Genomic DNA, 15,524 nt, shown 5'->3' with positions numbered 1-15,524 from the left:
CCTGCACATTTTTGGTCTTTCTAGAACAATTAGGAACACAGATTTTGGGCTGGCAAGGGTTTGTTTTGTTTTGTTGAAGAGATCACTGCAAATGTTTTTTAGATACTATTTGCTATGAGTATTTCAGCCATCCTGTGAGGCTGTTTGTCTGTTGTCTATGTGACAGTACTGGGTGACTTGAAAGAGCACGCAGAGATTCTCTTCCTAGGTCTCCAATCCAGAATTTATCCACCAAGAGCCAATAAGGTATTATTATTGGGTGGCTTTTTAATGGCTTACACAGAACGGATTTGGTCTCAGCCCAGCCTCTAGTGAAGAAATACTTCCTAGAAGCCTCTTGCTTAACTGGTCCACCAAGTCACCAAGGTAAGTAATTTTAACAGTGAATCTTTGTCTTGACTTCAGTAAGGCTTGGTTTCACATGCAGATAGATGCCTAAAATGCAGATTAAGTTTGTGGGAATTCAGCACTTTTTGTCAGGAGCTCTTGGGAGATTATGTAGATCTTTAGTACAACCACCCAAGAAATCCCTCCTCTGATTTCACGTCTATTCAGTTACAATTGCTTCAGTTAAGCAATATCCTCCTTGGAATCACACAGAATCACAGAATCCTAGGGCTTGGAAGGGACCTCGAAAGATCATCTAGACCAACCCCCCCCTCGCCAGGGCAGGATCACCTTTAAAAAAGATACCTTGTATCCCAAGTCAGGCTGTGCAGATGGATCCCAGTGGACAGGGCAGGTTTTATTTGGAATGGAAGAATCCCTCAGGCTGTTTGCAAAAGGACAGAAAAGAAGGTGTTAGAAAATGTAGTCTGACTCTGAACACTGAAATTGGCAGCATCCCCACTGGCCAATTCCTACAGATAAAAATAAACAAAATAAAACACAAAGAAAATGTGAAACAATTTCAGTCTGTGAACTGGCCTGTGCATGCTGCCATTCCATTATCACAGTCCACTTTTACCTGTTTCTTTAAGAAACAACTGTCCATTACCAGTCCTGTGGATTTGGTACCTGGAGTAACATGTACTCCAGAAACAAGGTGATGCACCAAGTCAGAAGTTTGTGACATAGCTTCTGTTCAGTCAAATGGATATGTTTTCTTTTAGCACCAGCTGCATTATTTGCACATTTACTGCCTGCTCTGGCAACCACTTTGCCTTATAATTACCTCTGGAACATGAAAAAACAACTTAAAGGAGCATCATTTACCCTTTCTTTATCTTCTGCACATCTTCAGAAGACACAAACTTTGGTCGCCTGCGGACCAGTCTTTGAGTTTTAAAAGAGGTGTTTGTTTGGATCATATCTTGAGGAGAAAAGAGAAGGAAAAAGTCTTGAGTAAGTCTACAATATATGGTCACTAATTAATGAAAGTCATTCATTAATGAAAAGCGCATAGTCATTGTCAATTCTATCCGCTGAAGGAGAGCTGCACAAAGCCTGTGTGAGCTTCTTGTCCTTCCTGTAACTCATTATTTAACCTGAGCCTAACTTGCTTGATCCCTTATGTCATTCATGCTCTTTAAATGTTGCACTAGCAGTGCAGAACAATGCTTCATTTTTACCACTCTCAGGGTTAACTAACTTTACTTAAGGTTTACTGTGACTTTACCTGAAGATTGCTAATCTTTTTTATTTTTGATCCATCATGAGTACAGATAGTGTCAAGGAATAAGGGGGAAGGTTACTTTTCTTAAGGAATTTCCTCTGGGCCATCACGGTCTCACTTCCCCTTCTAACGAGTAAACCTGGTAATGTCAGTAAAGGAAGTCATAACTTCTAAAACCTGGGATAGCTTGCAAGTTAGTCCTTGTAAAGCACTGCAGTTGTAAATAAGAATCTTTAAAATGAGTGAGTACCTTTAAAATTCAGCTGGTAATTGAACAAGCCAGCCTTGAAAGGTATGGTGGCAGCTGGATCTGCTAGATACAAATCCTCAATAACATCAGAAGATGGCGAGTTCACACTGTCCCCTTCTCCCTTTGGATGGGGTGAAGAAAAAAAAAAAAGAGAGAAATGAGTAAACCCTGGATAGCTAGTTTGAGTAGAGGGAAAGAAGAGGCAAAAAGGATGACGAGGAATCCATCCAGAAGTATTGTGGCCTAAAGAGTGATTACCCAACACTCATAACATACACACAAATAGATAATTAGCAATTACAGTCACAAATGTAGCCCAATTAAATTTCTGTAACAAGTTACACTGATTTTGGATGGGATACAGTTAATTTTCTCCATAGAGACTGGTATGAAGTTGTGTTTTGCATCTGTGCTGAAAATAGTGTTGACAACCCCAGGATCTTCTGGTTGCTGCTGAGCAGTGATCACACAGCACCAAGGCCTTTTCTGTTTCTCACACCACGAGTGGCCTGGGGGTGCTCAAGGAGTTGGGAGGGGACACAGCTGGGACAGCTGACCCCAGCTGGACAAAGGGATATTCCAGACCATATGATGTCATGCCCAGCATACACAGCTGAGGAAAGAGGAAGGAAGGGGGGGATGTTTGGAGTCATGGCATTTTGACTTCCCAATAATTGCTACCCGTGATGAAGCCCTGCCATCCTGGGCATGGCTGGGCACCTGCCTGCCCATGGGAAGCAGGGAAGGAATTCCTGGTTTGCTTTGCTTGTGTGCAGGGCCTTTGTCTTACCTGTTGAACTCTCTTTATCTCAACTCACAAGTTTGTTTTCTCACTTTTACCCTTCTTGTTCTCCCCCAATCCCACCAGGGGTGGATGGGGGGGGTGAGTGGCTGTGCAGGGCTGAGCTGTTGGCTGGGTGTGATGGACACACTTGACTCCTTGACAAACTAGTATTAGTTTAGTTCAAGGTCCAAAGAAAGTAAAGGCCTATACCAGGACTGGGCAATGAACTTCTCTAATTCCAACCTGTTCTCTGAAAACCCACACAGGAATAGGGTGACATGCTGAGCACTGACATGTAAAAGCTTGGAAAATGCAACACCAATCATGGAATTAGCACAGGAATGGCTGGTGGCTCTTCCAAGACTAATTTGTCAAGGAACAAGGTCAGTTGTGGGTACAAGGGATCTCATGCTTACCTTTTCTATCCCATGTAATTTGACTATGAGTCAACCACTTTATTCCATAAATGTGATGGCCTGGATGAGGTTTTTTTGAGCTCTCCCTGCTATGGAGCAGGCTGCACAGCAGTGATCTCCTCTTGAGCTGGGATGCCTCTCAACATTACTCCTCAAGGCTGAGACGCCCTGTACCAACTGCAGATCTTTGGAAAGTGACCAATATGTGCCTCGTAGTGTAGAGAGTTAAGATTTTGAAATGGTTAAGTTTGAGTTATTATTATATCCTCTGTGTAGTAAGTAACAGAGTGAACACTGACTTTGTTAAGTCTCACTTTTGCAACATCCTACTTCAATAAAACTATTTCTGCTGTTACCTTTGGCAGTGGCTCTTTAAAGGATCTAAAATCTCCCCCAAAACAAACTGGCAGAGTCAGCAGATTCTACATCAACTCTGCCACACTGGGGTTAAACCACAGGGCAAGTATAATTCCCTGATGTACAATACGAAGGTGTGCTGATGGAGACACCTTCCATTTGAGAGCCACTGTATCCATCCTCTTGCCATGTGTACTTTTCCACATGCCTGGATCACCCTTGTGTTCTGCCATTTGTGCAGCTATACTGTAAACAAGATGGGGAAAACTCATCTGCCTTGGGGGACAGAGAGATCCCATGTTTACTTCTCCTCCTGCATTCTTCAGATAGATCACTCTCTCATCAAAGAGGATTTGGCCACCCAAGGAAAAAGGTAACGCTTGATCTGTAAGAGTAGAGCAATGCTTGCATGTCCAAGTAAACAGGACAACGTTCAGAAGACAGGCAAGACTACTTACTGAATAATGTAAAAAGCAACGTATGTCAAGGACATTGTATACATTTTACATCTGTGTAGAAGCCATGGACAGGTCCAAAAGGGAAAGTGACTAGAGAAGCCAGTGTTTATGATCAAAAACAGTCTGATCAACCCAAGCTGAAAAAAAGGAATTTGGCTTTCCTGCATTTCACAACAAGGTCTTTGTCAGGAAAGCAGGCGTAACAAATCATCCAGACACAAAGGCAATAATTCACACTGAACCTCACTGCAAGGAGATAACGTGTGTTCCCTCCCCTCCAGCCTGTCATCATTTTATCACATCAGTTATGAACACTTGTAGCTTCAACGCTTTACGTGACACTGCGAAATTCAAGCACAAGTATTTGCTTAGTTAACCTTGCTGAGTAAAGGGGAAAGGGGGAAGAGGTTCCACACGCTTCTTCAGCAGTGATCCAAAGCACAGGATGTGGACTCACCTGTTCTCCATATTCAATCCACTGGCCTTGGTCATTCCTCCAATACCAAATCCACTTCGTGGTCAGGACAAATGTGGGTTTTGTGACTGATGACACTGTAGAGAGCCGCCGAAGCAATGAATCACCAGCAGTCATTGCCTGGAAATTAATGCTCCTATGTGCTATGCTGTAAGGACAAATTCAGGTTTATTATAGCTCATGGTATATGTTTTATTCTCTAATCTCCAGTTTAAGCTGGTGTAATTTTCTTTGATATAAGGTGACTGCCTGAAGTTAATTACACCTGAAAGAAGAGTACTTCCCACAGCACGCATGGCAGCTCTGAAAGCTGTTTCCAGGCCTCAGAACTGAGCTATGGCCTGTGAAACACTGAATGCCACCTTAGTCGCTAGCCAGATGTTGCACAGCCAGCTTTACCGAGTCTGGGGGCTACACATACAACGTGGCAAAAGGTATTTCTGCAATAAATAAGCCTGGTTACAGCTCTTCCCAGTACAAAAATAGAATTTTATAAGTACATGACTGAGTTTGCCAGCAGGCACCTGCAGCTTATCACCTTGTTCTTTTTCTGTGGTTTCAGAGGATGCGATCACAGCTCTGAGGTCTGTAAATAGCATTAATCACTGAAACCACCTGGGCTTGTACTTCTGGAAGGCTTGATAAATTAACTCTCAGGCAGAAAGAGTTTGAAAGCAGCCTCCTCTTGGGAATCTTGTGATTTGCACCATTCGGCAGCCTAGTCAAGCTGCAAATCTAAATCATCTGCTGTCTGAAGAGGCACAGGCCAAAATGACCACACCATTTTACTAAGGCCAAACTCGGGGTCCCCTACACATCCAGGTGGTTCACAGTAAGGCCTTGAGAGGGGAGTTAAAAGGAAAGTGCACTCTCTTAAAAACAATAAGAGAAAATAAAAAGATGGGCTGCTTACACAGAGGGCATTTAATATAATTTCTCTAGGCACAATATAGATATTATAATGTTACATTATTTAGATACTAGCTGTATTGGAAGAGGAACAGACATAGAGAAGGACGAGCTGTGAAATGTTAAAAGGCTTGACTTAATTACCTTAAATACTAATATTCTAAATACTAAACTCCACCCACTTTCTTTTACCCCGTATAGTTTTAAATGTAATATATTTTTATGTTATCTTTAGAACAAAAATGGGGTGGTATTACCAAGCAATCACTTTTCTTTTTAAAAATAAAAATTCTCATTTGTACATCCTCCCAGGTTTCTGAGCAGCTCAGTCATCAGAAGTTACTGAGTCAGATATGTTTAGGAAGAAAACAAGACTTTTTTCCTCAGGGGCTCAACAATAGTACTCTATGCAAGCAGTCCAGCATCATTATACCTGGTGTTTTTTGGGTCACAATAGGCCTTCTCAATTTCCTCCATCATGGCAAGGTCATTCCAGGTGATCCCATTATAAACCTGCCATCGGTATGGCAAATGGTAATGAATAAATCTGCATTTATCTGTAATGAAATCAAATATAGTCAAGATCTCTGCAATCAAAACACAGAGAGCAAAACAAGAAAAAAGGATCAAGCATTTTTTACACTCTGGCTTTATCTCCTAGACTTTGGTATGAGCAATAAAGATAGAGTGCTGAAAACAGAAATATGTTTGAACAACACAGGTTTGTGTTACTCCAGCCTTATCTAGAAAGGCATCATGAGCTCTCATACTGCCAAATATATTTCAAAAAAGCCACAACCTTCCCTTTGCTGAGACATGACATTGGCACCTGGGAGAGCAGAGCCACAGATCACAAGTGCGTGTCTGTGTGTCACACCATTTCTCAGCTGTAAGAAGTCTAAACACCACATAAGCACTCTGATATATTTGGTTCTCTCTTTCCCATAGAGCTTACGGGGTGGTTACCAAGGCCTGAATGTTTTTTTTAGGCCCAGACCAACAAATGAGGACCCCAATACTCCATGGAACAACCCCCAGGGGGGACCCTACAATCACCCCTGAACAGGCAGCACACTGCCCTAGCTAACAAGACTGCTAAACTGCTGGAGTCTGCTTCTCAGAAAATGAGAAGCAGGACCTTTTAATTGCTTTGCATGCAAAACCTGCAGCACTGCTACATACCATTCACACAGAAAAAGGAAGACTTTGAGGTTTATTTTAAATCATCTGTGTTTACAATGCATGTATGTCTTCCTGTTTAAACACCCCTGGATGAGCACATGCTGCTGGATACAGACAGAGATGGACCTCAGGGCCTCCCTCTGGGGGAAGCTGATACACACTCCACATCCAGGTATGGACCAGGCCTCTTATTTACAACTTCTGAGCCAAACATGGCATGGCAAAGCACACCAACTCTCCATCTGTTATGTGGGTTTAGCTACTTGGTGGTCACAGGATAGATGCTTTAAGCCAGATCTCCACAGCTAGCACAGGGATATTCCCTTCACATTCATGTAGGTCCAAAAGTTCATTAACTTAAGACTCAAGCCTGGTCCTAAGAGTCCAAGAAATGAAATACAAAGCTGGAGCAGCTGTGGCAGAGACAGAGCCAAATGAAGTTTCACTATTCCTGACCCCTGATTTATCTCTTTACAGAAAATATAGAAACTAACCCCAGTTATGAAGATCACAGTGTCATTCACTCCTTTCTTCCTTCTTTTTGTTGGAGTGCATCTCATTCTGAAAGGACTGTGCTTAAATTAATTTGAAAAGCTGCAAACAAGACCACATTTGGTCTCTCTTGGCCAGATTTCATTTATATGGTCCATAAAACACCCATAAAAACATAATTTGTTTTTTTTAAGTACTGTCTGTCTTCAAAGTAATGGTGAAGAAGAAGTATCAAGCTCTAAAGTAATTTACTCATCTGCATCTCAGAAAAGGAACTTCTGACAGGAGTTTATCTTTACCAGAACACAAACCCACTAAAGAAATGCTAAATGCACACAAACATCTCAGACCAAACAGTTAATCAGGCAACTTACTGTCCATATCCTGAGTGAAAGCTAAAACCTGTCTGATCTACTTTAAGCAGATATTTTACCAAGACCAGGTGGTCAGAAAAGGAGCTGTCCTTTAGAAAGTGACTGGACAAATTCACTGAAAGAAAATCTCGCGGCACCTCCTCATAACCAAGGAAGAGCCTAAATTGGGGTTAAGTGACTGATCAGGGACAGCCCTCAGATACAAGTGTTTATACATATATTTTTTTTCCCCCAGACCTGTGCTGTTGGCCAATGCCAGATAAGACAATGGACTGTGTTTCTCTTTAGCTTAGCTGCTACAACTGATGTGTTTTCTTAAGATGTTTTAACACCTTGGATAACTTTTTAAAGGATTTAATAGGGAGAATACACCTACTATCTGATGTATAGAAGATACAGCAGGAATAAAGGATGACATGTTATTACCAGTTGTCACTGATGGCACCATAAGGCCAGCTCTTAAATTGTTCTAATAGTTACAGAAAATGTATCATTTAACACTTTAAGGGTTTTTGACAGATTCTCAAAGGCTGCCCCCATCAACGGGACTGAAATAAGCCACAGATGGATCAGCTAGAGGACAAAGCGTTTAAGAAGATCCACCTCCCTTTCCTCTAACTATGTTTGTAAACTTGACAGTGTTTATTAGTGACTTGGAAACAAAGCAGACAAGAGAGAAGGCACAATTGCCACTGTCACTCCTTATGCCACCACCAGTGTGAGCTGTTGAGCAGGAAGCACCTCTGCAGGCACTCTGCTCCCAAGAGAACTGTGATGCTTGGGCCTGAGATAAGAGTTAATTTTCTCCATAGCAGCTAATATGAGGCTGTGTTTTGTATCTGTGCTGAAAATAGTGTTGACAACCCCAGGATCTTCTGGTTGCTGCTGAGCAGTGATCACACAGCACCAAGGCCTTTTCTGTTTCTCACACCACGAGTGGCCTGGGGGTGCTCAAGGAGTTGGGAGGGGACACAGCTGGGACAGCTGACCCCAGCTGGACAAAGGGATATTCCAGACCATATGATGTCATGCCCAGCATACACAGTTGGGGAAAGAGGAAGGAAGGAAGGGGGGATGTTTGGAGTCATGGCATTTTGACTTCCCAATAATTGCTACCCGTGATGAAGTCCTGCCATCCTGGGCATGGCTGGGCACCTGCCTGCCCATGGGAAGCAGGGAAGGAATTCCTGGTTTGCTTTGCTTGTGTGCAGGGCCTTTGTCTTACCTGTTGAACTCTCTTTATCTCAACTCACAAGTTTGTTTTCTCACTTTTACCCTTCTTGTTCTCCCCCAATCCCACCAGGGGTGGATGGGGGTGTGAGTGAGTGGCTGTGTGGGGTTTAGTTGCTGGCTGGGGTTAAAACACAACAATTACATTACTTTTTATAAAGCTTACCATTGTTTTTGCAGTACTTCCAGATGTTGTACACACATATCTCATCATAGTTTTCTTCTTTGGCTTCCTCTGAAGCTTTTGCAGAGGAATCATCTTTTTTATCTACAGGAAAAGAACACATCAGTCCTTACTTGCTCTACCAAAATACAACTCTAAGAGAAAGAGACTGAATCTGGTATTTCATCCCAGAAATAACCAGAAGCTGACTGCAGCAGCCAGGTCAAGCACTTTCAGGGTCTGACTATCCCCTGTACAGCCAACACACAAGTTAGGGCGTTGAGAATGACCAATAAACCCCTACAGTGGAAGGAAGGCTCAGTGGAGATGGCCAAGGGCAACGTCATGAAGCTCAGAGAGGAACACAGGGTGTGACTCACCATGGATTTTGAAAAGAATCTGACTTTGTCTCAACACAAAGGGGACCAGCGGGTGGTCTTTGCTGTAGTTAAATGGCTATGTCTGCCAAGTCCACCAACTGGTGGTATAAATGTTTCTCCCACACTTAGCCAGACCAGCATGGGAGGGATTGAATACAGGGCTCAGCCCAACATAGAGTATAAAAACTAAACAACTGGTAAAAGAATTTCAAAGAGAGAAACAGGCTTGTGCTGGCTTCAACCCGTATGTTCTTTCCTGGGGACACCCAGCATCATGACAGCATGCATTATAGACACTGGTTATGTAAATCACATTGGTATCACAATTGCTTTTTTGTTAAGTGTAACTTAACAGCTGTATTGTCTCTTCAGTGTATTTTGCATCACTCTGCTATGTTGCAATTACTCCGATCAGGAGTAGGGCCGAGTAACGACACGACAACCAATATGATTTTCCATATCGTTCCAGTTTATTGTTAGTTCAGTTACTCCTTACATACTTTAAGTTACTATCCACACAGCTGTGCATGCAGACAGATACCTTATGTGATTGGCTAAATATCACTGTTCACGCGGCAGACTTTATTTTACTATTGGTTAGGCATTACGTTATGACTTTATTCATTACACTAGGCCTTTATGCATTATAAGCACTAGATAGATACATTCTGCAGTCTTTTCATCCGTCTTCCCATCCTTGGATGCTCAAAGAAGATACATTTCCTCAGGTTCCCAAGGCTAAAGACAATCCTGGCTTTAAAGAAGAACCAGCATCAGTAAAGACTGTTAGTCCATCAACTGGTAGCTCAGATAACAATGGACGACGAATCCACTCATAGCGTTTCAGCATTCCCCAAACTGGACCTTTAGGCAACATATTATGAATGTTACCAGAAAAATTTAACAATGCAGTTGTAATGAAGTGGCATGATGGTAACACCATTCAAAGTCCTCCATCGTGCAGGGGACACTGATGTCCACTGGATCTTCTCCGAGCAACTCCCTTGCTCGCAGGCGTCCTTTGCTAGTCAAAAGGGCGGTGGCTTCCAGTCGCGTCTGCAAGCGATGTTTTGGTTGGGCCGATAAGAACAGCCATTCTATACACAACGCAGTTGAATCCTGCTCCTTCTCCCCCTTTTGCCACTGCAACAGTGCAGCGAAAGGGGCGTTGGTTACATTAAAGACTGCTAAGGAAAGGGGGTTGGCCAGGCAGATGCCGAGAGACAGCGCCGGTTGCAATCTCTTCACTGATCCGGGCCAATGCAGCCTTTTGTTCTAGGTTGCAAGACCGCGGTGATGCAGCATCTGTCCCACGGAGCCATGGTAGCAGTGGTCATAGATCTTCATTAGAAATACCTACAACTGACCATATCCACTGTAAGTCACCAAGCAATCACTGAGCATCATGTAAAGTTTGCACGTTAACATTCAATGTTCCCTTCAGTGGACCAACCTGTGCATCTGATTCTTGCCAACCAAGATATTTCCAGGGTGCTGACCTCTGCACTTTTTCTGGAGCGACAATTAAACCCTTGTCCTTTAAGCTGTCAATAATAAAGGCAAGGTGAGTCTCTGTAACAGGAGTTGAAAAAGCAAACAGGATATCATCCATGTAATGATAAATCAACGCAGAAGAAAAATGTCGCTGAATGGGTTGCAGTGCCCAAGCAACATAAGTCTGACACATAGTAGGTGAGTTCTTCATTCCTTGTGGTAAGACCACCCACTCATAGCACAGTGCAGGTTCCTGTTTATTTATGGCTGGTAAGGAGAAGGCAAACCGTTTAGTATCATCTGGATGCAGTGGAATGGTAAAGAAACAGTCCTTCAAATCAATTATTAAAATATGCCAGCCTTGAGGTATCATGGTGGGTGCCGGCAAACCAGGTTGTAATGCCCCCATGGCAAGCATTTGTGCATTTACTTTTCGCAGATCATGTAGCAGATGCCATTTTCCAGATTTCTTTGGAATCACAAAAATGGGGGTATTCCAGGAACTCGTGGAGGGTTGTATATGTTTAGCTGCTAATTGTTCTTCCACAAGTTGATGAGCCATGGTCAGCCTTTCTCTGGATAATGGCCACTGATCTACCCATACTGGTGAATCTTGTAACCATGTTAACTTCAGTATGGTAGGCTGTGTGTCAGTGACTGCACTTAAAAAAAGCTCATTTGTAAGGACTGTTCCCATTTGTCCTAATAAGTCATGACCCATGAGTCCATGAAGCTCCTCAGGCAAGGGAACAACAACATAAGGCTGAACTAGCACCCTTTGACTATCTTCGAATTGGAATTGAACAGGTTTAGCACTGATCCGTGGAACCTGTGATCCTCCCACTCCTATCACTTGTGCCACTGGTAGAGTCAAAGGCCAGGAGGACGGCCAGTATTTCTCATTTATTAGGGTGATATCAGCTCCTGTATCCAAAATTAATAGGAAACGGACTTGCATAGATCCCATAGACAAGGTGACTGAGTGTTTTGGTTGATCTCCCAAGCCGACTGTCAGAAATGTTTGGTATTCTGTAGAGCCAAATCCCCCATCAAGCCGACGAGGTCGTGATGATTGTTGCTGAGGGGTCTGCTGGATTAAGGCCTCAAGTGCCACAATTTGTGCAATCTTGCTACCCTTTGGGATATAAACAGGTGGTTGGAGGACATAAGCCATAATCTTGATCTGTCCGGTATAATCCGCATCGATAACTCCTGGGAGTATTACAACTCCTTGTTTCCCTGTTGATGATCGGCCAATTATTAGTCCTCCAATAGTTGAATCCACTGAAAACAAAGGGCCAAAAGCAGTTGTAGGAATGAATGTAACCTGTTTGTCCTGTAATGTAAAATCTATTGCTGTTTCCACATCAAACCCGAGACTTCCTCTTGTGGCCGGGTTATGGCATTGGAAGAAGTTGCTTTCCGAGCTTGAGGGTGGCCTATTTTTGTCATCACGCGGGCCCCCTGCGCGCTCCTCCATCCGTTTCCCGATCTCCGGCAAACTACTGTAGCATGTGTATTATTCTGGCATGCATCACACCAGACTGGAGCAGTACACGAACATTTCATGTGACCTCCTTCTCCACATTGAAAACATGCACCAGAGAGACCAGCTCGTTGTGGTGTTCCCTTATTTTTGTTGGGTGTTTTATGTGAAATAGCAGCTGCTACTACAATCCCTTCTTTTATAGCATCTTTCATGGCAGCAGTAAATGCTGCATTTTGACTTGAACTTTCTGCACGTACCGCTCTTTCCACCATATCATCAACACCGGATCCTTGTAGGAGAGTTGCCAGTATTGCTTTAATCTTTGCATTGGCATTTTCAAAAGCCAATGTGCGATACAAATGATCAGCTATTGGTTGAGGCAACTCTGGGGCATCCTTTATTGCTGTTGCTAGGCGATCAATGAAGTGTGTATAAGGCTCTGTAACTCCTTGCTTGATAGATAAATAAGAAGGCATCTTCTTATCTCCAGGTACCATGAGTAGAGCCCTATGTGCCAACTGCTGAGATAATTGATGACATTCTTGACCGAGCTGCAACTGTGCGTCAATGGTTGCATACATTCCTGCACCCAAAAGCATATCAGCCTCCAGTCCAAGCAAGCTGTCTGGTACATTAGGATTTTGGTGGCATGCAGCTTCCTCTATTGCTAATTTCCTCCAGTTACGCTCAAATAAAAGCAATTGTGATGGTGTCAACAACAAAGATGCAACATTATATGAGTCACTAGGGAGCAGTACATCCGCAGTAAAAATAAACTGCACAATACACCGGGCAGCCTCCGACCGTATCCCATGAGTAGTAACAGTTTGCTTTGCTTGTTGTAATATTTTCCAATCATGGGGCTCCCATTTTCCATGCCCTTCTTGATAAACTACTGGACGAACAATTTTCTCAGCTGACTCATAATCTCCTTGTAGAATAGCATAACGAATTACTCCAGACCATTGCTGCAACCCTGAATGCTGATGTGGTGGCAGATTCAAGATAGGTAATGGCAGAGCAGAGGGTAAAGGTGTAGCGGCAGATCTTAATGCTTTAACTCTCTGAATAGAGATTGCAGAGAGTTTGATTCCTGCACTGTTGTTAAAGGGGAGGCTAATTTTTCTACCTTTTTCATCAGCTCTGTCATCTGCTCAGATATACACAACTTTTTACTTCCCTTGTCCTGGGTCGAACAAGCACCATGCATTTCCTCGCCATCTTTCTCCTCATCCTCCTGTTCATTAATCCATGCTTGCACCTCTTCATCCGATTCTACAGCCGCCTCAGACTCATTTAACAGTTTCAAAGCATCCTGATTTGAAGTAACTGCAGCCAAGTCCAAAGCACGCCCCGAAGCACCTTCTGCCAAACTAGGACCCTGTTGAGATTTAAGCTTAGCTTTCAGTTCTTGCAGATTAGCTGCTACCGGAGCTGTCATCCCTTTTATCGGTCGCAAGTGACCGACCCCAAGGAATTTTCTTAAACGGGACGGCTCCTCCGCTCCAGGCGATTTACTATCCCCTAAAGCTTCCACAGCAGCAGCTGTAACCTTCTTTTCTGCTTTCATTGCCTGTAAAGTATCAATCAACACTTGCCACACAGGACCCAGTTCTTTAGCTTCACGACCATCTCGCCCTCCTGCTATCGTCGCTTTAAACAAAACTTCTCCCACCTCATGCCATGCAGCAACATCAAAAAGGAAAGGAGCAGACTGTAATAATTGCCGTTGTTGAGCCCATTGAACTAGGCTATCTATTTTTTCTTCTGTTATCTTTTCCCCTCTCTTAGAGAGAATAGTAGCTAATAAACGGACTGCCGCAGTTATTTCCATAGCGGTCTTCCCTGCCGCTTGTTCCGTTGCGGTCTTCCCTTCAGGCTGGGACAGAGAGGCCTCCTTTATTCTGGGTTCTGTTCCGGGTTCCGCTGCCGCTGAATCCTGCCTCCCAGGATTCACATAATCTTGCGGAGATATTTCTCTCGTTGCCTGCATGCTGTCTGACAGCTTTAGCAGCAAAGTCCAAGGATCCCTGATTTCTATCCCATCTTCACGCTGTCCGGCAGCTGTAACAGTAAAATCCAAGGGTAACAGTAAAATCCAAGGGTAACAGTAAAATCCAAGGGTCCCTGTTCAGGCGCCAAATGTTGCAATTAATCCGATCAGGAGTAGGGCCGAGTAACGACACGACAACCAATATGATTTTCCATATCGTTCCAGTTTATTGTTAGTTCAGTTACTCCTTACATACTTTAAGTTACTGTTCATGCAGCTGTGCATGCAGACAGATACCTTATGTGATTGGCTAAATATCACTGTTCACGCGGCAGACTTTATTTTACTATTGGTTAGGCATTACGTTATGACTTTATTCATTACACTAGGCCTTTATGCATTATAAGCACTAGATAGATACATTCTGCAGTCTTTTCATCCGTCTTCCCATCCTTGGATGCTCAAAGAAGATACATTTCCTCAGGTTCCCCAAGGCTAAAGACAATTCTGGCTTTAAAGAAGAACAATGACTAGTTTCATACTCTGCTGCTACAGCAAGGATTGTTAAAAACTCCCAAGCTCTCCCAAAATCATGTCCCCTCTGTATGAGAAATTCTTCCACAACCGGCTGTATTAAAAATTCCTCCACACTGCTACATCAGAAATCTCACTGTACAGGGCAGCTCAGTGTTTAAATTTTTTACCAAAGCAATGCTGATAACACACTAACACCTTAGCTTTTGCTGAATAGACTGGGGGTTACACAATAGGTTGGGAGGGATCACAACCAAGCAAAGGACCCAGACTAACCAAAGAAATATTCCATACCATAGAACATTATGCTCAGTAATAAAAGGGGAAAGAAGTTTTGCTTGGGAACTGGCCGGACACCAGCCTGTCCAAGGGAGGTGGTGAGTGACTGCCTTTGAATCACTTGCTTTGCTTTGTTATCTTCTTTCTTCTTCCATTTACCCTTTGCTTTTTTTTTTTTTCTTTCTATCTTGACCTCCAGGTTTTCTTGCTTTTATTCGTTCTTTTCTCTTTCCCTGTTACACTGGGCATCAGGGGGAACCTGAGAAAGTGACTGTGTGGTGCCTAGCTGCCCACCAGGGTTGACCCACAACACTCGCATAACATCAACTATCTTCAAATAATATAGTGCAGAAGGAGAGGAGATTTACAAGTTCCTATTTATTCAGCATAGCGTAGGGTAAGCATCTAAGCTGCCCTCTGACTACCACAGGGAGTTTTAGGGCTGTGCAAAACCAAGTACCAGTAAGAACTGCTGATCTCAAGACTGGAGGTTTAGAAACAATCCATACCTTTGTCTTCACCACCTCTGGCTCCTGCTGGCAACTGGTGTTGGCTCTGATCAGGTACATCACTACCAGGACCTGCATGAGAAGACTAAATGAACAGCAGCGCTGGACCCAAAACTCAGCTAGCTGGTAAAATCCCAATTC

The 15,524-nt window shown here is 43.3% G+C and overlaps 1 protein-coding gene across 1 annotated transcript in view; it reads right to left on the bottom strand.

The window, feature by feature from the left end:
- LOC127380061 (zinc finger CCCH-type antiviral protein 1-like) overlaps positions 1-15,524 on the bottom strand; it is a 40,545-nt gene that overhangs the window by 8,502 nt on the left and 16,519 nt on the right. Inside the window, exons 5-11 of the mRNA XM_051608477.1 lie at positions 15,384-15,455; positions 8,709-8,810; positions 5,698-5,821; positions 4,338-4,503; positions 1,866-1,986; positions 1,216-1,312; positions 694-772 (exon numbers count right to left, since the gene is read on the bottom strand). Of these exons, the coding sequence (XP_051464437.1) occupies positions 694-772; positions 1,216-1,312; positions 1,866-1,986; positions 4,338-4,503; positions 5,698-5,821; positions 8,709-8,810; positions 15,384-15,455 (761 nt within the window). The remainder of the gene's footprint in view (positions 1-693; positions 773-1,215; positions 1,313-1,865; positions 1,987-4,337; positions 4,504-5,697; positions 5,822-8,708; positions 8,811-15,383; positions 15,456-15,524) is intronic.

This window comes from Apus apus, chromosome 1 (assembly GCF_020740795.1).
Source record: "Apus apus isolate bApuApu2 chromosome 1, bApuApu2.pri.cur, whole genome shotgun sequence".
Classification (NCBI taxonomy): domain Eukaryota; kingdom Metazoa; phylum Chordata; class Aves; order Apodiformes; family Apodidae; genus Apus; species Apus apus.
Note: the sequence above shows the minus strand (reverse complement) of the source record. Positions and strands in the feature narration are given on the sequence as shown.